This window comes from Aulonocara sp. 'chitande type north' Nkhata Bay, linkage group LG23, assembly GCF_057382095.1.
Source record: "Aulonocara sp. 'chitande type north' Nkhata Bay isolate Kocher_YH1m ecotype deep benthic linkage group LG23, A_spYH_male_GT1.1, whole genome shotgun sequence".
Lineage (NCBI taxonomy): Eukaryota > Metazoa > Chordata > Actinopteri > Cichliformes > Cichlidae > Aulonocara > Aulonocara sp. 'chitande type north' Nkhata Bay.
The window spans coordinates 35,294,648-35,316,576 of record NC_141365.1 but is presented as its reverse complement, the minus strand read 5'-3'; the positions used below and the strand labels follow the sequence as shown (position 1 = coordinate 35,316,576).

Genomic DNA, 21,929 nt, shown 5'->3' with positions numbered 1-21,929 from the left:
TTAAAATGGCAGACTGCGGTAACTACGGTAACTGCGGTAACTGCCTGGCAAGCTAACAGGTTTATAGATGACCTTCAACTCTCAGCCTGGCCTAATGCAGTCTGAAAGGAGATAGAGTCCTGCTGTGTAAGCTATTACATTATAAAGACTAATGTTTGTACCTTTTTCAATAAATGAATTTATGAACTGCTCATACTTATATAGCTATACATACATACCGTGGGTGGGCAATTAATAAGCTGAACTTCGTTCTGTTCAATATTATTTTTATCTCTTTATAAACTGCTACTGTTAAGAGTAGATGTTGTAATTAGGCAATGAAAATGTGAAGTAGGTAAAAAAAAGCAGTTTATCTTTTAAAACACATTCCCAAAAACAGAGTGAACAAAATCTCTTTTTGCTAAATTTCAAACTACTATTGCCAGTTTTCTTGTAGTTTAATTACTTTATCTGCAGTTTTTCCTTTTTTTTTTCTTACTCAGTGGCAGAAATCCAGATTTTTTTGTCATGAGTGATTTAAGAGCTCGGGAATGTCCTTACAAAACTGCTCTCAGGTCCCATACTCTTTTAACGCTTTGCCCAAGAGGAGCCACGTGACAGCTGTGTGCTAGTCCGCGTTACCATGTTCAGTCTGAAGCGCCTCCAAAAGTGAAACAAACTATCTGTGATTCAGTCCTTTCAACCTGATGAAGTTAACAACATGGTAAATTTTTAGGACTGACTTACACAACACCTCCTGACTTTCGATACAATCCAAAAATACCAATTTCAGTCACTTCAATTCAGTTCAGTCACTTGAAGGTATTATTTCCATTAGTATTCTGGAAAAATACCAAACAATCAAACACCCCACAGAGCCCCACAGGAGAGGGGCCTGATGGCTGAAGGCTCTGCCTCCCATTCTACTTTTAGAAACTCTAACAACTACAAGTAACCCTGCAGTCTGACAGCAAAGTGCTTTATTAGGACAACATATATAGCAGTACTATCAGATCTTTAAGATAAGTTTGGGCCTGCCCCTTTATGTGAGGAGAAGGATTATAAATTTGATTGTGGCTCTAACAGGGAGCCAATGAAGAGAGGCCAATATGGGACAAATATCATCTCTTTCTTGGCGCTGTTAGTACCCTCTATTTTGGATTAAATGGAGGTTTTTAGGGAATCTTTAGAACAACCTGATAATAATAAGAGTAATTTCCAATGGCTTTGTGCAGATAAAAGAAAGTAGCTCTTCATATTTGGACATCTTGGTTAAAAATGACTCCAAGATTTCTTACAGTGTTGGTGGAGGCCAAGGTATGCCATTCAGAGGCAAGTGTCTGGTTCGACGCAGTTTCTCTGATTTTTAAGGCACCAAGTACAGCTGTAGTTTTAAAAACTATGTCATCTGGGTTCAATGATAGATATAACTAGGTATCATTTAAATACCAATAAAAATAAATCTGAAAATTGAAAAGTAGATCATAAAACCTGACAGTTTGTCCCGGGATTTCAAGCATAAAGTTACTCAGCAGTCAGCTCTCCACAAACTAAGCACGCAGCACTACCTTTGACATCAGTAAATAAATACGTATTAGTCCAGTTTAAACAAAACAAAACAACAACTCTACATTGAAAACAAAAGAAAACAAAATTGTACTGTGAAATCACAAAAAAACAAAACAGTGATCTATTCTCTGATGACGAGTTTTGGTGGCTGAAATGGGAAACTGCATAACGTATACTTATTTATGCTCGAATCCTAATTTCCCATTGACATCACGCAGGACAACCAAAGTGCCAGATGTGGCCCAGGGGCCGTACGATTCACAGGTCTGATACAGACCCACAAATAAGCAGCGACTGAAGGTGGCAGCCTTTGCGCATCCCAAGGGAAGAAACACAAACAACCACGGTGATGTCCATGACTTCTAGACTTCTGGCAGCAAATCACTTTTTATCAGTCTTAAAACAGACCTTATTTTTTTCAGCATGTTGGCTGAACCTCTAAAAATGGGAGACAATATATAAAAGTGGCTGCAATTCCTAAACAGTTAATGCAATAACTTCGTCAAACCCCTTAAATTAAAGCTGAAAGTCTACAGATCGATCAAATGTTAATGCAGAAGTGAAACCCACAAGCACTGTGGCAGGGATTTAGCTATTAGCCAATCAGAAGAAAGTGTGCTTTCAGAAAGGGGGTGGCTTAAAGAGGGAGGAACTAAAATGGCTTATAAATTGCATGAGCCAGGTGTCCATCCAATTTATAAGCAACAGTTTAAGGTAAAAACGGATCCTTTTGAACTATGAATCATGCAAACCTACTCGAGAGGACTCCCTGGATAAAATATTAAAGCTGGAGTTGAATAAGAAAGGTTCAGATAAGAAAATTAAAAGTGAGAAACCCCTTTTATTCATTTATCTGTGGAATCCAAACAACTATTATTTCAAAAATTACAATCAAGTGGCAAATTTAATACTGTAAAACACTGTGTTGGAATCTAAAAAGCTCACGTGGCTTTCCACTGAGCGTTGGGCAGCTTATAGGCTTGTGTTTCTCTTGTTTCCGTGTCTGTTATAAGACAAGGTGTTCTCATCACTTAAGACAGCCCTGTATCACTCTGCCTGTATGTTTAGGCTATTGCTTAAAGCTCTACAACTCCTGCACAGTACTGCAGGTAGACATGAGCTGTCTCCAGGGGAAAAAGTGTATGACTAAGGGGACGTAGGGGGCCAAGTTGGTATCCAGCGGTGTCTCTTTAGTGCTGCCATTTCTGATCGACTGTGAAGCTTTTATCGCTCCCCTTGAGTCAGTCTAAATAGAGGTGTTTTTATTTTTAAAAAAGGCTTTTTGCTCACCTTTAGTATAAAGTACAGAAGGCACTGCAGGGAAAAGAAAAGCTGCAGTGGAATTCAGTCCTAGACTGATGGGGTGGCACACGTATCTGCAAAGATGGGAAATTAACCACTCGACAATCTGGGCACTAATAGATGTCAAATTGTAAGTGTGTGCGTGTGTCTCAAGAACAGGAATCAGCCAGGTTGTTGCACGCTGATCTCTGGATGTTAAAGGCTAATGGGGATTGATGGCTTGCCTGTTAAAACCTGAACGCTTTACTCCTTCCCGTGTTGAGTGTTCTAGAATAATGTTTTTGAAAAAAGCCCCGAGCTCAGTGTCACCCCTTTAATATGAACATCTACATGTTTTCAGAGGCAACACCCAGGTCACGGGCTTTTCTTAGACTCTGCTAGTCTGGCATTTTTTTAAAGCTCTTCATATTGCACACAGTGTAATTAGTTCTTTGTAATTAGTGCAATTTATTGCTTTGCGTATCCCTTTGAGACACGAGTACTTGAACACAGAGGTCTTAATTTGCAATATTACACACTGTGTAATTGGGAATTTGTTTCCTCACATCCCTCTGAGATTCACAGACATGTGCACATATAACCAGAGCGGACGGGGGAACGGCAGGTTGTGTTTCAGGGACGAGCTGGAGCATCTAGGGAGCTTGTGCCTTTCATGAAATTAGACCTCGGTCAACTTTATTAAAAGAAAAAAAACAACAACACAAAAAAACAAAACAGCCAATCAGGAGCTCGTCAGTTGGTGCTGTACGCTGGTCCTCAAAGCCAGTGGAGATCAGCCAAGTTTTACTTACTGTAATATCTCCTGTAGCTTCATGGCGCAAAGTGCAGAAATAGTAATAAGAAGTAAGAATAATAATGCCTAGCCCCATATGGAATGAGCTATGGTGCCTTATTGGAGGTGATGATATTAAACAGCATTATATGGGCAGGTGACAAGAAGGCACTAGCCAATTTCCCTAGATATGAAAAGAAGAAGATTGCATGTGGGATTACCCTGTGTGCGGTCAGGGGGGAGGCAGCCACCACCGCTAGCGTCGACGTCACCTCTCTCTCCCACTGATTGTTTGCCTTTGAGCCACCGCTTGTCCTCTTCCTCTGCTTCTCCCACTCTCTGTTTGTCTTTGGGAGGCTCAGCCTCCTTCTCCTCCATCTCCCCCTCTTTGCTCTGTTTGCCTTTGCGTGATTTCTGAGGCCGGGCTTTTCCCCAGCTGAGCTCTGGCTCACTGTCGGAGCTGGAGAGAACGACACAAGCCTGGTCCCTCTGGGTTGCAGGGGGTAGCTGAGGCCTGGGTGGCTCTGAGCCAGCAGGGAGAGACAGAAAGAGAGAGAGATGAAGATTACTCTATTGGCTGAGCCGCACAGTGTAATCAGACTTTGAAGAGTTTCATTCCCGAGCAAGATATCCATCATCTGAAGAGTGTGACAGTGTGACAAAATGACTGCTGACATGAAAGTAAAACTCAATATGGCTCATTAGTGATGTTATTTGCCATCATAAGTTCTTCACTGACAAGTTTAGCGGGTGTGATGGTGTAAATGAGTCGACATAAGCAGGGGCGCAGAAGAATGTGTATATTTTCAAGCCTTTATTGTGGACCTATTATGCTCATTTCGAGCTCCTTATTTTTATTCTTGGACTTTCTTATCTTTGCATGATTCACATTTCAAAGTGATCCTTATTTATTGTTTACCGGGCCTCAGTGCAGCACCTCATTATATCCACTGTCTGAAACAAGCCATTTAAGCTTCTTCCTCAATACTTTTTTTTTGCACAGAAACCCAATGGTCTGACTGATAACAGCTGACAAAAGCTGAAAAATATGAACAGTAAGTGTCATGATGTTAAGCAGACAGGTGTAATTTATTCACTTTCTTTTCCTTGGTTTCCCCCTAATAATAAACAGACAGTAATAATATAGCAGAAAAGGAATACAATTAAAAGCAATTATTTATTTGGCAGCAAATCACAACAACAGTTGCCTCAAGGTGGTTTCTATTGTATGGTAAAGACAATAACACCAGAGAAAACCCCAACAATCAGACAGTCTCCTATCAGGAAGTATTCGGAGACAGTGGGAAGGAAGAACTCCCTTTCAACAGGAAGATTCAGGCTCAGAGAGAGACAGCCATCTGCAAATCTGATGATACAGACATGAAAATACACAGAAGAAAAAACTGAATATTTGGACCTCCCTGACTTTTATTCTTTTGCCCTCATGAGATTAAAGTGAAATCCAAAGTAATCCTTTTTTATCTTAGAATGGGAATGGTGCAGCGTCTTAGTTCATCCTCTGTAGGGAGGAAGAACAGCAGCTGGGCGGGGCTTGTGTGCTCACAGCTGGACCTGTGTACTCGAAATGACCACAAAAGGCATGTCTGCTATTAGTGACATAATACTACTAATTAATAATAATACATGTGTATCATTATCACTGCACTTGTACATACATATACATTTTCTTTCCTCTCTTGCGTAGCTGTAACAAGTGAATTAAATAAAGTCGATGTCTATAAATCCAAGAGTAGGGAGAGAAAAAAAAAAAGCACAATAAGCCCCCTTTAAGTAGTAGATATTTAATCAAGGCGATGAATTTTAAGTGCACATAAGCAAATATATTCAAGTGTATGTCTTATTTGTATCTTCCTATTCTGAGTAGTTGCTTGATATACAATGACCATTTACAGGAAGTAAGCACTATCTGGGATACTTGAAGTCTTTGTTGCTCTGCAGCCCATCAGCTGTGATGCAGGAACTTACAGATGAACACCTGCCAGCCTCCTTTCACCAGCTACTGGATCCAAACAGCCAATATCGTTTTGCTGAGAGAGCAAATTACGTTCGTGTCACATTGTTTTGTTAATTGCTTGCCTGCATCATGTGCAATCAAACCTAAACAAAATAATTGTCAGCGATTACTGCATCTGTGGCGCGCACCAGCCGGGGTGCAGTGAGCAGTGTTCAAACAGCTGATAATGGCTGAATGCCAACGGCAGATCTCGCTTTAAAGAGTCAGCTTGAAGTCCGCCTATCAAACTTGTTTTGCAGCTCCGCTCTTAAACCATTCAAGCGATTTCCATTCATGCAGAATGTTGTAATTCTGTGAAGGTCAAGCAGAAATCTGAGCCACAAAAATGTTAATGAATGCAGGGATTATGTCATCGTCATTCGCAGACTTCACGTTATTTTAAATGGTACTTTCTGTGCTGCTGTTTATTAGGAGAGTAGAATTAACAGATGGATTAGCTGCTTAAAGAAAAGACCGTTATTATTTTTAGTCAAATGTAAATGTCACGGTCAGAACAGAACTTCTTAAAAAAAAAGTGTCATGCAATTTCTTACTTTTCTTAGTTAAACTTTAATCACATCTCTTCACAATATTTGTCAAACTTGAGGTGCGAAATGTAAGAAGACACTAAGTTGTGAGTCTTGAGGATGCAGAGGGCTAATTAGTGATCTTGCGTCTCTCTGGCTTGTTTCTTCAAAAGGCCATCCTCTAGTCGGTTTCCTCAAATGCCATCTGAGTCTCTGGGCTCCTGGCCCCAGCGCTGCCCCTCTTCACTAACAAGCCGAGTAAGACCGCAGAGAGACGGCTCAATTTCTGTTAAGCTGTCCCTGCCGAAGAAGATGTTAACGGGAAAATCCTGCAGGGCTGTGCCTCCACTTTACCAGTCAATCCCCCTTATTCTCCCCGCCCATCAGGAGCCCATTATGTCTGTAGTGGTTTGATAAGGTTCCAACATCGAGTCTCAAATCTAAAATGCCATGCAAAAGGATTCCAAAAGCATGTGTTCTGGCATGTGAGCTAACAGATGTAGTTAAATAAAAACAGGAAATGCTTTGAATTCCTTCAGTTGGCAGGGCTCGGAAAAAACTGCAGCCAGTCACAGAAGACCCATCAAACAAAAAGAAAGTAGCTGGTTCACATGCTGTACAATATCAGGCAGTTAAAGACTTAGCTGGACTTTGTTGTTAAATTCTGTAATTTGATATAAAAATAAATAAATAAATAAAAAATCAGCACATGGTTTGAGTGCTAGCTGAGAGGTACAGAGAGCCAGGAGATAACCAAATTGCCCTCTCCCTGTGTACATCTCTCACAGTAGGTGCTGAGAGACAAATTGCTGGTCTACCAGTGAAAGAGCTGAAGGACTGAACCATGCCCACGCTCTAGGTCTAAAAAAAAAAGCTGCAAGCACAGGAAGTCTACTAATTCACCTTGAAAATAGTTCAACAGAAGCTGCCTGGTTGTTTCCTGGTGCCAAAACAGCTATAGGAGACGATACAGACGAACCCACCAGAGACATAAACCCTGTCACAAGAAGGAGGTAATAATCCCTGACAGTTTGATTAAAACCAGGACTGGATTACTGACGATACAGCACTACAGCGATTCAATTTGTATGCAATTAATATGACATGTTATTGTTTAGCACCTGGAATTAGGTAAATTCCCGTCTCTGTCAGACAGAACAGAACATTTAATGGATTAAAAAAGCCAAATGCCAACTTCAACATCACCAAAACATACATAAACATAAAAAACACAAACGTTAGGGGCTAATCTAACTGCTTTTAAATCAAATAAATTCAAATAAATGTAATTTTATTCATACAGCACCAAATTACAACAACAGTCACCTTAAAGCAATTAATATTTTAAGGTAAAGACCCTACAATACTACAGAGAAAAACCCAGCAATCACACAACCCCCTATTAGCAAGCACTTGGCAACAGTGGGAAGGAAAAACTCCCTTTTAACAGGAAGAATGGGCGCTGCCATCAGCGGTGATTGGCTGGAGGAGAGGAAGACAAAGCAAAACTGACTAAGCTTTTATCATAAGCTACCTGGCACCACAGGCTTAAATGCTTGGTGTATATAGGACTATTATATGTGTTGGAAAGAGTGATGTATCCGTCTTCCTCACCAGGGTCTTGTCAATTTGTAAGACTAGGTTTTGTTTTAGCTGCAAGCTAAACAGGCAAATATATAATTTTCTCACATATTTAGCCTGTCAACAATTGAGCTGGGGGTGTTAATTACCGAACACTTGCTAGCTAGAGCTCAAAAGGGGCTAAATGAAAAAGTACTCTTTTAGCAAAAAACGCAGGCTTTAAACTAGAGCAACTAAAAATGGGCTCCATGTATGAATATGTAGAATACTGAAAGTAGAAGCTTTCTGCTATTTCTTTGTATTCTATTGTAGTCAAAGTACTACTAACCAATCAAATTTGAGCACCTGAGTTTCGCACAAGACTCCATGCGGACAGGAAAAGATGGACTCCAAAATTTGATGAAACAATGGGTTAACATTAGACAAAATTTTAGCTTTTAATTACCTTGTCTTTTTAAAATTTAGCTGGATTTGTAAGAAGTTGGAGGGAACTGGAAGTCTGGATATCCACTCCTTACAGGGAGACCTCCACAGGGGCCACTGAGCCTGGTTCTGCCAGAGGTTTCTTCTTGTTAAAAGACAGTTTTTCCTTCCCACTGTTGCCAAGTGCTTGCTCAGAGTGTGTTGTTTGATTGTTGGGGGTTCTCTGTATTACTTAAGGGGTCTTTTCCTCACAATATAACAGGCCTGTGGTTGTGATTTGGTGGTATATAAATAAGACTGAATTGAATTGATTTGTTTTAAGTTACAGGCACAGCACATCTAAGAAGTAAATGGTAAATATGGTAAATGGCCTGTATTTATATAGCGCTTTACTAGTCCCTAAGGACCCCAAAGCGCTTTACATATCCAGTCATCCACCCATTCACACACACATTCACACACACATTCGCACACTGGTGATGGCAAGCTACATTGTAGCCACAGCCACCCTGGGGCGCACTGACAGAGGCGAGGCTGCCGGACACTGGCGCCACCGGGCCCTCTGACCACCACCAGTAGGCAACGGGTGAAGTGTCTTGCCCAAGGACACAACGACCGAGACTGTCCAAGCCAGGGCTCGAACCGGCAACCTTCCGATTACCCGGCGAACTCCTAACTCTTGAGCCACGATCGCCCCATCGTACAGCCGGTACAGCTCATAATCACTATGTGCTGCCCTTTGGCAAGCTTTTGGAAGTTAGTCATTCATAAAGTAGGCTTCTAGGAAGGGAGGGCTTAAAGAGAGAGCAGCTGAAACGACTTTTAAAACAGAAGAACAAAGAAGTTTCACTGAGTTGATATAAAGTTGATATAAAAAGGGATTCTTTTAAACTGTCAATTATGCAAAACAAGTCTAGATGAGCCCGGGAATGAGAATCTAGAGCTGAAAATCTACCATTAAATGTACCCTTTAAAATCTATAGTGACACTGATTATTTTGGTTGTGAAACTTAAAAGTGACAAACTTTCCCATTTTCGGCAGTAAATCTGCCACTGCAGCGTGATGTGCTAGAATATAAGAATTGACAGATGTAACCACGACAGCTAAAGAAACACAGGGCTCTGCAAAGGGTGGTAGCCAGGTTTTAAGCTCCCGTTTCTCCTGCTTCCCACATCTAGCATCAATACTTTCCACTGAACAAAAGAAAAAACCCTTGAAATCTTAGTCCTTCTTACTTCATGCATCTCCTTCTGTTACTTTCCGGTACATTTTATTCTGGTCCAAACGCCTCACGGTAAAACAGACCAATATCCCTTCTGTTTGCTCGCTGCTCTTCCTCTACAGCTGCTGGCTTGTTGTATTTTTGCCATTCTGTGAAAATACAGAGCGGAAGCCAAATGCCTCGGATACATCTTTGCCTTTACTTTAAATACAAAGCCCTGACGTCCTTGTATCATGTGTCAGTATTCTGTGATTCATAGCGTCCTGGCTTTCTTTATAGTCATTGTGAAAAATTGTTGCTCTTGAAGAGATAGCATTTCTCATGTCACACTACAGGCTTCGGCCTGATTATTTTCTTACATTTCCACGAGCTGTGGATTGCAGTGCCAAGTTGAGAGATATCTTCATAAATACAGTTGTTATTTTTCCGCGCAGTCTGTCATTTACAAATTTAGCAGGTTGTTAAATTCCCTGTCTAGCAAGCTGACACGGCCTGCTGCTGTGAATGCAGAGTGGCGCTTGTGACAAAGAAGAGAGTGTGATTGCTGAATAGTTATCAAGCATCTGCTGCAGCTGAGCATGAAATGGGGGCTGAATTTTGTTAAAAAAGAAAAATGTGTGGGTGGGTGTTTTTATGCTGCTCAAAAGCTGAGGTACTGCTTGTTTGTTCTGTGTCTGTTTTAAGTGCACCGGCTTCACTTCCAATGGACCGAGCCGCAAACAGACCTTCAGCCAATATTTACTGTGTGCTTGCACTCACTATAGCGCTTATATTATAATACAGAGACTTCAGAGTCATTAATGCAGTGTCAACCTTTTTCTTTAAACACACGCAGGGCTATAGTGTTAGGACTATATCGATGTCAACATTTTACAGAGTCCTAAAGGATGCTAAACTAGTTAGGTAACCTTAGATTTATGTAGAATGTAATCTACGGGAAGCGTGTTTCTAAAGTTTATCAGTCAGCCAAATGTTATCACCCATAATAGACTGTAGGTAAAAGATGGACAACAATGTTGCCATTTGTTTAAAAACTTCGACTTTGGTATTTTGGCTTTCATTCTCTTGGAGCAAGGACAGGGTGTAGCAGGAATATGTTTGAAAACAGGGGACTGTGTAGCCACGCCCCAACTCATACTCACCTTTATTATCTATTTTACCTGCAGTGGGTCCATAATTCACAAAATAAAGCAAAAAATAAAACAAAACCTGTGGAATGATTTGACTGAGGTCATAAAGCAGGTGAGAAGTAGCATCATTTTGCCATAGCCTTCCATACAATCAGATTTCATTTTGTAACCAGAGGAGTCGCCCCCTGCTGGCCATTAGAAAGTATGGTGAGCTCTGGCCTTTTTCAGAGGCTGTGTCTTATCATAAACAATCTATGGTGTCCTCCTGGGACTTTCTTTGTCCGCCATGGTTCCAAAATGTAAAACCTGGAAAAGGCATAGATTGAATAAATGCGACACATCGTATTTAACAAATCCTGTTAACTCTGTAACACCGAGAGTATCTCAATAAACACTGCAGTTTCAAAGATGTTAATTTTTTTGCAGTTATTTTATGGTTTAGGCATTACAAGGTTAACGGTACTTTTAAACTTAGTGAAACATCTAGCTTAGCTGTTCTCAAAGCCAACCGACTCCAGCTCCATATTTAGCTCACGAACACGAGGCTAACATCAATCATCACCTGTCTTTTGGTAAAAGCGCCAACAAGTGTTTTTTTCCCCCCCTTTTCTTCTTCCCCAAATTCTCAAATGTTTTCAGAGTGAAGGTGAATAAAAGCAAACACCCTCACTGGAGCAAAAAGGCTTTTCATGGTAGATGTGCTCTTTATAATTACTGTTCTCCAACTAATAATTTAGATTTCAACATCAAGCCTGAAAGGCTTTATTTGACAGTATTGTACTCTGCTACCTCATCGAGCTGGCAGTCTGGAAGGCCAGAGGTTATGCTCATGTGGAATTACTTTTTTTATGACTCGTCTGGATACATAACTACTCTGACACTGAGATTAAACTGTGTCATTCATCAGTGTGCATTTTGCTCTGTTTTAAACATTTTAATAATTTTCTGAAGTACCATAGTTAAAAACATGAATTGATTAAAATTGACCTGCTGTGCTCATTTTTAACTTCTCAGTTTTATTCTTGGACTACAGTAGCTTTTGATAGATCAAAATAATCTTTTTTCATTGTGCTGGTCTTTGTTGATACTCTGTGTTGGTTCGCCTTAAACCTGCTCCTTTTGACTCGCTGCTTTTGGCTGTGTGCCTGCAACGACCATATTAGGGATGTCCACCCTCTTGGGCATCATATAGATCCAAGAGTAGAAAAAAAGTGTATAACTGGGATTACTTTGCACAGAGTCTGACCTCATTATTTAACAGGATATATGTGGCATCAAATAAGGAGAAGAGTAATACGCCTCCTCTAAGTGCATCAAATAAAGTGTGTGATCAGGCAGTGCAGTCTGTCTTTATAAAGCAATCGGTAAATGCTACCTTAACCTGCCGTAAACTAGGTTTTTTTTGACTAATGACTTATCTTTAGCTCATGCTCATATAAGGCTTTATTCAGCCAGTGGAGTACTAAAAGTATTAAACTCATGTTACCTAAACATTACAGCTGTGAACTACATTCAAGTTTGGGGATTTTATTTTATTTTAAATCATCTCTCAAACTGATTTGATGCATCTCAGACATCTAAAGAGCATGGACCTGCAGTCTGCCAGGTCATAACGACTTCCCTCCCCTCTTCTTTGCAAGATACAATCATAGGCTGTCAGAGATATCAGCTCGAGCCAGCTCAACTTTTCCCAACTTTGTGTGAGACGTTTGCAGCAATAGTAGGCGCCTGTTCGCTCTCTCTCTCAGCTTGACAGGTGAGAATTATACTGTGTCCTTGTCATCTGCAGAGAGAGAGAGGAGAGGGAGACAGACAATATTCTCTGAGCAGTGCTATTTCAGACTCTGGGAAGTCTGCCTCCATCTTTTGCTATCTCGCATCTCCATCTGGTGAAATCTGTAATGCTGTTCAAAAGTATTATGTCAACAGACTGCCACGATTGATATTGACAGGAAGGAAAATAAAGCAATGAATGGATTTCAGCTTCAGGTGCTTCATTTTAGACAAGAGATGATGGAAGCGCGTGCGTTTCCTTAATAAAATTCAGTTTGATTTGCAATCAGGTTTGTGAATTTAATTAAAAACAAAAATAAACAACAGCAAAATAAAGAGAAAGATGGAGAAGAAGAAGAAGAGGGCCACACAGGCAGACGCAAACAGCAGGTTGGGGGTGGGATGGGTGAGAGGAGGGGGGGGGATCGGATAATTGGATATTATTTGTTCCTTACTCTTACCTGAGCTGACAGCAGAGGTAGAGCGCGGGCACTCACACATCTCGCAGTACGGCAACAGGCTGCTGTTGGAGTAGGTGCAGGCCCCGCAATTCCACACGGATGCAGGATCAGGCTCAGACGGCTGAGACATTAGGGAGACCGCGTTGGCAGGTCTGCCTGCGCTGATCCCCCCTGCAGACGACCTCCGCTTCCCCCCAAATCGAGACGTGGGGCTCCGGTTGGGCTGCGGTGTTCGCAGCCTTTTCAGCTGGGGCGAGAAATCCCGATCGGGCGTTTTGGAGGTTTGGGAGCATGACTCCTCGTTCCCCTCCTCGCTGTTTTCTAAGTATACCCGGATGCCAGCTGGCGTGGCAGCCGTCTCTGAGGAGATGGAGGGACTTTCTTCATCTTCTGTTCTCTTCCTCTTCGTCTTGCCAGCTTGCGGAGAGAAGAAGGAACGGATGTCGTGCTGCTTTTCTTTCTCAAACTAAAGCAAAAAATATAAAATAAATAATGAATAAAAATACAAGCTCAAGTCGGTTTTTGTCTCTGTAGCACCCAATTTTCAATCCACCTGTAAAGTGACAAAGCATCCCTGAATCAAATCCTCCTTTTGTTTTCACCATCAAAGGCAGTCATTTGCATACAGCAACACCATGGTAACACACGCAACGATGATCAGAAACCCCATTTAATTCTTTACACATCAGTAATGTAAAAATACAATGCTACAAATACAAAATGTTCTAATGTTGATCACAAATTTTGTGCAGCTCTTTCAGTTTTTCATAATTCATAAATCCATCACACTATAAAGTGTCTTCATTTTTCGTCTCGAGTCATCACAGTCATTAAATAATGATCCTAACAGTACCATGTGTCTCTTCTTAAAAAAAACAAGCGTTACACATTTTACCAATTTGGCTGCGACATTAAAACCACCGACAAGTGAAATTGAAACATTCTAAGATGTGACACAACACCCTGTTTCCACCAACTGGAGCAGATTTTAGTCGCCAACAGTCAGAGAGGAGTGCAGAGCTAACAGCTAAGGACATAATTGCTGGTAATGAGCGGACAACCTTACAAATGAACAACAAAGAGCAGCAAATATCTGCTCATAATGTGATTTTTCCACAGACTGTTCCTCCGAATGTTTCACAATAAAAGAAGAAAAAGAAGAGGAAGGGTTTCTGATGTGAAACTGAGACAGAAAGTGTGAGTGGCAGATAACAAAAGAACCTCCTCTCTGGACTTACTGGTTCATGTTTGCAAGATATTCCAGTATGAAATGGCCTTAAATGGTAAACTTGTTCAGCCTCTGACTGAAAAATTAAATGAATTTGAACTTTTTTAGGGATACAACCTTTACACCCCACACACTACTTGACTAGGCGTGAGCGTAGCTGGAGCTGGATTTGTTGCAGCGGGATTCCCCGGTGGCCGTGGCCTATTTCAGAAGGATTACGGACCTTGTCGCACTGCAAACACTTTTCAGGACCTTGACAAAGAGTTCAAGGTGCTGACTTGGCCTAGATCTGAATGTGGTGGGATGTCTCTGTGAGGATGTCCCCATCTCGCAACATGCAGGACTTTAAGGATCTGCTGCTTAATGTCTGGGCTCCAGAGGACAAAGGTCAAAGGTCTCCAGGAGTCTGCACTTTAACAGCTCAGAGTTCGTGTGGCAGTGAAAGCCTACACAATATTCAAAGTGTGGTTTCAATGTTGTGGCTGATCAGTAGTGTGAAACGTTTCCACGTCTGTGTGCATGCTTTTGTTTTCTTTTACATTCGTACAACAGCTTTCTACACTCAGTTTCAAATGACAATGCCGCAACAAGAACTCCTTATGCAGCGATTTAGTTATCACCACCCGGACCACAGCTCTCGAGCTCCCAAGGTCCTCGTGCAGATTTATTTATGATGGCAACGAGAAAAAGCAACTTTCTTTTCTCATACATCACATTATGCTTTGCTATGGAGCTACAGAGCCAGTGGTGGCATAGAGAAATGAGGAACAAACCAAACAGTAAGTGTGATGACTTTATATGAAATTAGACTCATTTATTATGAAAGCTCCTGTGGCTTTATACTCGATGGCTCGGCATGTCAGAGCTAATTTAAAGAGAGAAAGAAATAGATGTCTGTTGAAGATTTCCTGCTGACTCACATGAGTAAAGAAGACGTCGGTTTTGGCATTTCCTGTGCTTCCCTCCAGCGGCAGCGCCATCTCACTTGGCGTCCACGCGTTGGCAAAGTTGAGGAACTCCCATTTGTCCTTGTCGCCCTCGTCGGCCTTCAGATATTCCTTTCTTCCATTTAGAGTGCTGCCAGTCACCTTTTCCTGAAACACAAGGAACCTTATGTTGTACCTTCACTTCACACTTAGGTCCACAAATTTATGAACAGTGACACATTTTTTTGTTGTTTTTTTTTGGTTTTTTACAGTTTTGCTTCTTTACACCACAAGAATACATTTTAAATAAAACAATAAGAAACTCAAGTGAACAGTTTAAGGAAAAAGGGTTTTCTCTTGGTTGGATGTCGTAAAGGAGTTTTCCCTTTAACCATGAAAAAGGTCCTGCGATCACTCACCACTGTTGTCCTATGTTGACAAACCTACTTGCGCGAAGTAAATATTTTTCAGATCAGAAATCATTTAAATTTATTCACAACTTCGTTTGTGATGATCAGTTTGGAAGCCATGATGTGTAATCGTAATTTGGAGACAGAAACATCCTGTCCAGGAAGAGAAACTTCTGGATTACTCTTAAAACTTATTGCGTAGCAATATGCAAATGTTAGTATTGCCTCCATTAAAAACACTGAAGAGCCTAATCAGTACAAGAGCAGTAAGGGTGATTTATCATTCAAATTTAATATGACCAGTGAAATCATAAGCAGCTTTGCATAAATTTCTCCAACTTTGCTGCCATAATGTCACCCACAGTACCTTCCTGTTGAGCATGGACCACATGACGGTGTCGAAGGTGCCCTTGGCAATGAGATAATGCACGTTGACGGAGGACGTCTGCCCAATGCGGTGGGCACGATCTTCAGCCTGCTTGACGTGACCGGGGTTCCAGTAGAGCTCGGCAAACACCACGTGGCTGGCAGCGGTGAAGGTCAAACCCTGGAGAGGACACACACAAACACACACGCTACATATCTGTTTCAGAGTACCCAGTACAACCACCTCAAAAATGGAACAATCCAGTCCGATTGAATGAAATTGAATTTGTTGAAATTCTTTTTAATAGCAGAATATTATCAGCTAATTGATACGTAAGTGCTTCAAGCACCCACTTCTTTTGATTGGAATGCATAACATTTCTGTTGGTCACTCAGAATAATTGAGGTCAATGAGTTTATTATTAAGACTAGAACACGTTTCCACCATTCATTTCTCTATGATATTAGGATTCACAGCAACCAGTACAAACCATAATTACCTCTAATATGCAAAATTGAGTCTATTTAGCTGATTTTCCAATTGACTGCAGGGTGTCTTATTTCCTTTATTATGATCAAGCATAGCCTGCATAGCCTGCTGGATAAGTATGCAAGTACCTGTCCAGCTGCCTGGATGCTGAGGATGGCCACTCGGGTTTCTGGGTCACTCTGGAATCTGTGGACCAACTGGATTCGCTCTGATGACGGTACGCTGCCATCGATTCGGATATAACCAGCCTGTCAGGATGGAGTCGAGACAACGCAGCGTTTGATTTTCAAAGGACAATTTAGATCACTAAAAGTGGCAGTTGAGCAATGTAAAATAATATAATAACACTCGACAGTTTTAAGGCAATAATCTTTCTAACCAGGAGACACAGCTCCAATCTCCAGCTGATGCACACAGTTATTGTCACAAAGCTAAAAAAAAAAGAAAGAAAGAAAAAAGTTATCTGTACAGGACAAAGTGCTGCATAAAGTTTCCATCCAGCAAGTAAACAAAGGGAAAAGGGAGAATATATTTCCTTCAAGAGAGACTAGAGCAACTAACAGAAGAGTTAATACATTTATTAAATGGACATAAGCGTAACTCCAAATGAACAATGATGATGTCTAAATGAGCTCAACTTTAAGGTGTGTGAGTCACACTGTGTTTATATTTGGCATGTTAAAATGTGCGGTTCCTGTACAACAAGAGGTCAGCGCCACTAAATCAGATAAAGATCAACATCTGTCTGAAGTTTGTTAACATTAATGTTAGCCTTCAGAAGATACTGGTCATTAGGGCTGGGTATCGTCACTGATTTCTAGAATCGATTCGATTCCGATTCACAAGGTCCTGAATCGATTCGATCCACGATTTGATTCAATTCGATTTGAATCTGGGAAATTTTGCCTCAGACAGTCAGAAATATTATAATTCAGATCAGTACATTTCCGTATTTTTGTATCTATAAGAAGGAAGCTGACACTCGCAAGACTTTATCAAAGGTGTGAGCATCACAGCAGATGCCTTTGTGTCAAAGTAGCTGAAGATAAAACACAGAAAAACATGAAGGTGATTTTCCTGGCCTGGGATTTTATAAAGATATTCTGCAGTACATCAAAAACGAAATAAAACCATTAATCAACACATGAACATTACCTCTGAAGTTACAGCGGTTTTATTAGAGACACGGCTGAGCGTTTTGCATTTTGTATTACTTTAAAAAGTTTAAATTTGTTCAGAAGCCTGTTGAACGGCAGAAACTAGGTTTTCTTTTCGGAAGTGAGTATAAGGAAAAAAAAACATTGGCCAACAGCGCTGTAAGTAACAGTAGACTTGTGCGTAACAAGCAAGCGAATAATGCAGAAAACAGATTTCGGATATAGACGGGAAACTGTTCTTGAAGTACACTGAGAGAGAGAGAGAATGCGAGAGCTGTGCATGAAGTGTGATTTTATCGTGGTGGAAGCAAAACAGCAAAAGTCAGAGGGAGTCCATGACGATGTTTATGTGAAGCTTAGTTTGGATCTTCTTTTGCTGCTGGTTCGGTCAATATTGTTTGGAGAGAGATAAAACTAACAGCTTTCGAATCAGCGCAAAAAGGGCGTAAACACAAAGCGCGGACCCGCCGAAACATCAGAATCAGCGAGCTGTTGGCTTTCAGCCCCGACCGTGTCCGTGCCGTCGGGTGAGAAAGGCGACATCTCACTGATTCTGATCTGCGGGTAGTGCTTTGTGTTTACGTCTTTGTTCAGAAGCCGTGTTCCTGCTCTCATTTACCGTTTTAAATGTTTGGTGGTTGTCAAAAGTTTGTGACGTTTCACCTGAGATTCTGGAATTTTGGACAAAATACATTTATATAAAAAAATCGATTCAAGATTTTAATGAATCGATATCACGTTATCCAAGCCAGAATCGATTTTAATCGATGAATCGATTATTAAAACCCGCCCCTACTGGTCATATCTGACCAAGGTTAAAGCCAGTCTGTTGACTAGAGCAAGAGCTGGTAAATCTGTGTTAATCTCCAGCAGCAATTTAAGCTGAAAAATAAAGCCAGTTTGAAAGTACTGCAATTCTTCAAAAGTCCAGTTTAAGCAGGCTCAGAAAAAGAGTCAACCCCAAAAAGAGTCACAAGTTAAAATGACCAACTGTACCTGAAAAATGAGCCTTTTCAGAGAACGGTACCAAAACAGGGGTTAGAAAACAAGGCTTAGTTCGTCCACCAGTGGAGACTCGGCACAGGTTTGAGCATAAATGAGTAAATACTATACATAAGAACAGTTAGGAAGACCTCTTTATGTTTTGTGTGTGTGAAAGAAATGAATATCAAAGAGGTATCATAACATCAGTATTTCTTTAAAAATCATTTAGCGATCGGGCTTAATCATGTAAGCCTGCTTTTTGGAAGTCACAATTAGCACCCATTTGAAACTTGTTTCAAAGCTAACGGGATGGTGACAGCCAAAACGCAAAACTAAAGGCTTTAAATCAGCAGAACAAACACCAATGGATGCCAACATGTTGGCAACAATCAGCTTTTGTACATAGTCTATGCTTATTATCCAGCACTCGTACCTCTATTCTTTAGCAAAAGAATCGGGCCAAAAACAGGACGAGATATGTGGTGTGTGGTTGTTGAAGAGAAATAAAGCTTCAAACTGAGAGGAATGGTATTGTCTGTCTGTAAAAAGGTGGTGCAGATTGGTGCTGGAACATTAAAGGAGTGTAGCACTTCATTAACCTGTATTCTAGGTTCCTGCAGACATTTCAATAAGAGAAATGTGAATGGATACACCATCAAAGACATCAGCAGGGGAGCTGCAATGATTTAAATAAAACGAGAACGCCGCTAATAACACAATATTTGATAGCATAATGAAACACCAAACAAAGGGAGCGGGCGGCTGCCATGTTTATTAAACCTGAACTCGACCTTCACCGCGCCGCTGATGTGCTGCGGTGACCTCACTCTTTTGATTTGGGGCCATTTGTCCCGCGGAGCTGCGCGGTGGCCGACAGTAGGATAGCGTGTTCGCACTGTGGCGCTCCCGCGTGTGAATGTAGCTGTAACTGCATGAATATGAAGGAGAACCGCGCTGAAGAAGAACACACAGGTCTGTTTGACTTTTCCTGGAAAAATAAAGGTCAAATAAATGTGCTCACGGAGACTTAGCAGGAATAAACAATATCTCAAGGCCGTAAAACTGAGTTGTTTATTAGCTGGTGGGGGAAAAAAAAAACATTGATGATAAAAACTTCCAACCAGTTTGACACCAGGTGAAGAATGAGAGCGTGCGGAGCAGAAAAAACAGTGACAACACTGTAATTGGAGCACAGTCGCTTGTCCCTGCCAAGCTTCTCATCACAGTGCGTTGCTTGTCGTTCCTTTTTTAGCTCATTTCTGTTAATTAGTGAGTGCGAATGCACCACGGAGTGAGCGTCTCAAGGAGGAATGTGCTATCACACGTTGCACCGCTACATTACATTCAGCCGACACCTCCCCGACCTCAGTGACACACACACGCACGCGCGAGCGCACATCCGCAAACACACATTTGAACTCTTTCACAGGTTGAGATATCGTTTGCTTGTGATGACTTGAGAAGAAGTTGTGGAAGTAAAGTTTACTTACTATGAAAGCAAAAGAAGAGTTTCCCTCAAGAATGTGGATGGCTCGAAGCGTCTCAGTGTATAAACTAATTTGTTAATCATCCAAACGATGCAGCTAAACGTACCTGATAAGATGCAGATTCATATAATTCACGACTAACATCTACTGTAAGTAAAAGCCCAACTGGCACAGCTCAGAGCTTAGTACCCTGTCGAAGGTATAATCACAGCCATGAGAAGGATTTGACTTCTAAACACAGCGGGACTATGGATGAAGGAATAAAACTTAAGCATGGGGCCAATTACCTCTGGTATGCCAGGAAGTGGAAGTGAAATATGAATACAATCTACACATTTAGTACTTTCACGTTACACTTAACCCTTTAAGACTACATAGATTTAAGACATAGAACCAAGTGTGCCAGAGCTTATATTATATTTTTACATGCTGTAGTGCCATTTTTGGGATCATTTCAAGTTGATATACATCAATACAACCATTATAGCCCAAATTCTAATAATATGAATGCATTAAGTGCATAGTAATTACATAAATTGCAAAAAGGTGCAATAAACTACAAAAAAAATGTAAAATCGTTTTTGTTTTTTTAACATGTATTTCTAGTTAGAGAAATTTAAGAGGCTTATCCCTCAAAACTGTAAATACAAAAAAGTTGCACAAAATAGTTTCCCACCACAGAAAATTTATTTTAAGCGTCTTCATAGTTTTATTTTTGAAATACACCAATTATTATACACTGCAGGAAAAACGAAAATAAATCTTACAACGCAAATTTGCAAAAAAGCAGCATATGCATCAAAATAAACTATTTCCAGCAGTGCAATATTAGTCCTAAGCATCCAAGAAACGACACAGAAAGTCATAAAGTCAAACATAACTTTTAAAAACACCAGTATAGGCTCATAAGGCCCTGATGGTGAAAAACTACATTTCTGCAAAATGACGTCACTTCTGGTTTTGGGCAGGACATGGCGGACATGCGATAGTTCGCGCTGATGGACGTAGGAAGTGTTACAAACAGCTGAACAGCTGGTTATTTAGCTCGTCATATTGCAGCTACAGAAATTATTTTGTCCATGAAACCATAAAGCTGCACTTTCTTTTTGCCTTATAGTCTGATTTGTCATAACTTTTCCGTTTTGTGGTAAGCTTTTCTTTGGCTGTCACTTCTTCACCCTGACCTGTCTTATTTGGCTCAGCAGAACTAAAATATATATCTGTCTGTGAAGGTTCTCAGTCATCCAGGTCATCATAGTCAAATATAAATCCTGCTGCTTTTAGACACGCACTCACATAAGCTCAGCGATTCTCTGCGCGATCAACCTCTCACATGTTTAAGCTGTGGGAGATTTCACTTGTCATGTTTGCATAGTAAGCTAACGATTAATAAGACGATGTCAGAGGAATTGGTGCACAAATTATCATCACTCACAGATCAGTGCTGTCGCTCTCTATACACAGTTCGCACGATTGCAAAGTGAAAGCAAAAAAACAAGCGCAAATTCAAACGCGATTTCAATATGTCACATATTGACAGTGGCTCACCGATGCCAATGACATAATTACCCAGCTACATTTCCGAAAGAATGCAAAAGCATTGACATATATTTTTCCTACAATAGCCCGACGGGCAGGGAAGAGATAGATTTTGGTAGCCCGACTGAAAAAAATCGCTAGCCCCGGGACGTTGGGCTAGCGATATTGCGAGCCCTGTATCTGATTGAGGAATCACTCATCTTTGGAAAAGAGAGTTTATTACAGAGAAATGTCTCTTTCCAAAATAAAAGCTATACTATCCGCTTCTTCTGGGCTATATTCTCAGCAGCATAAGGAGAATCATGTGCTAACAGCTGTCTAAATGACTCGGCTAAAGTTAGTAGCATGCTTGCTTTTTTTTTTTCTGCTTCCACTTGTCTTTGCACTAGGATGATGTCGGCGTAAATGTGCAGTCATATTCGTTGTGTTCCCACTAGTGCTTTCAGGTTAATCTCGTTGAAATGACCTTAACGCCACAACACGGCAAATCTCCGTTAACGAGCTACCGCCGATCGCCCCGTGCATGGGGCTAGACGGCCAACACGTTAACGAGCTAACTGCGCTAACACACTAGTTCCCACCCATGTA

General features: G+C 40.9%; 1 protein-coding gene across 4 annotated transcripts in view; it reads right to left on the bottom strand.

The window, feature by feature from the left end:
* The window catches only part of zranb3 (zinc finger, RAN-binding domain containing 3), a 124,962-nt gene that overhangs the window by 56,481 nt on the left and 46,552 nt on the right, over positions 1–21,929 (bottom strand). For all 4 annotated transcript variants that reach the window (XM_086281697.1, XM_086281694.1, XM_086281695.1 and 1 more), the window contains exons 10-14: positions 16,303–16,422; positions 15,686–15,865; positions 14,903–15,076; positions 12,755–13,220; positions 3,844–4,146 (exon numbers count right to left, since the gene is read on the bottom strand). In XM_086281697.1, coding sequence (XP_086137823.1) covers positions 3,844–4,146; positions 12,755–13,220; positions 14,903–15,076; positions 15,686–15,865; positions 16,303–16,422 — 1,243 coding nt within the window. The remainder of the gene's footprint in view (positions 1–3,843; positions 4,147–12,754; positions 13,221–14,902; positions 15,077–15,685; positions 15,866–16,302; positions 16,423–21,929) is intronic.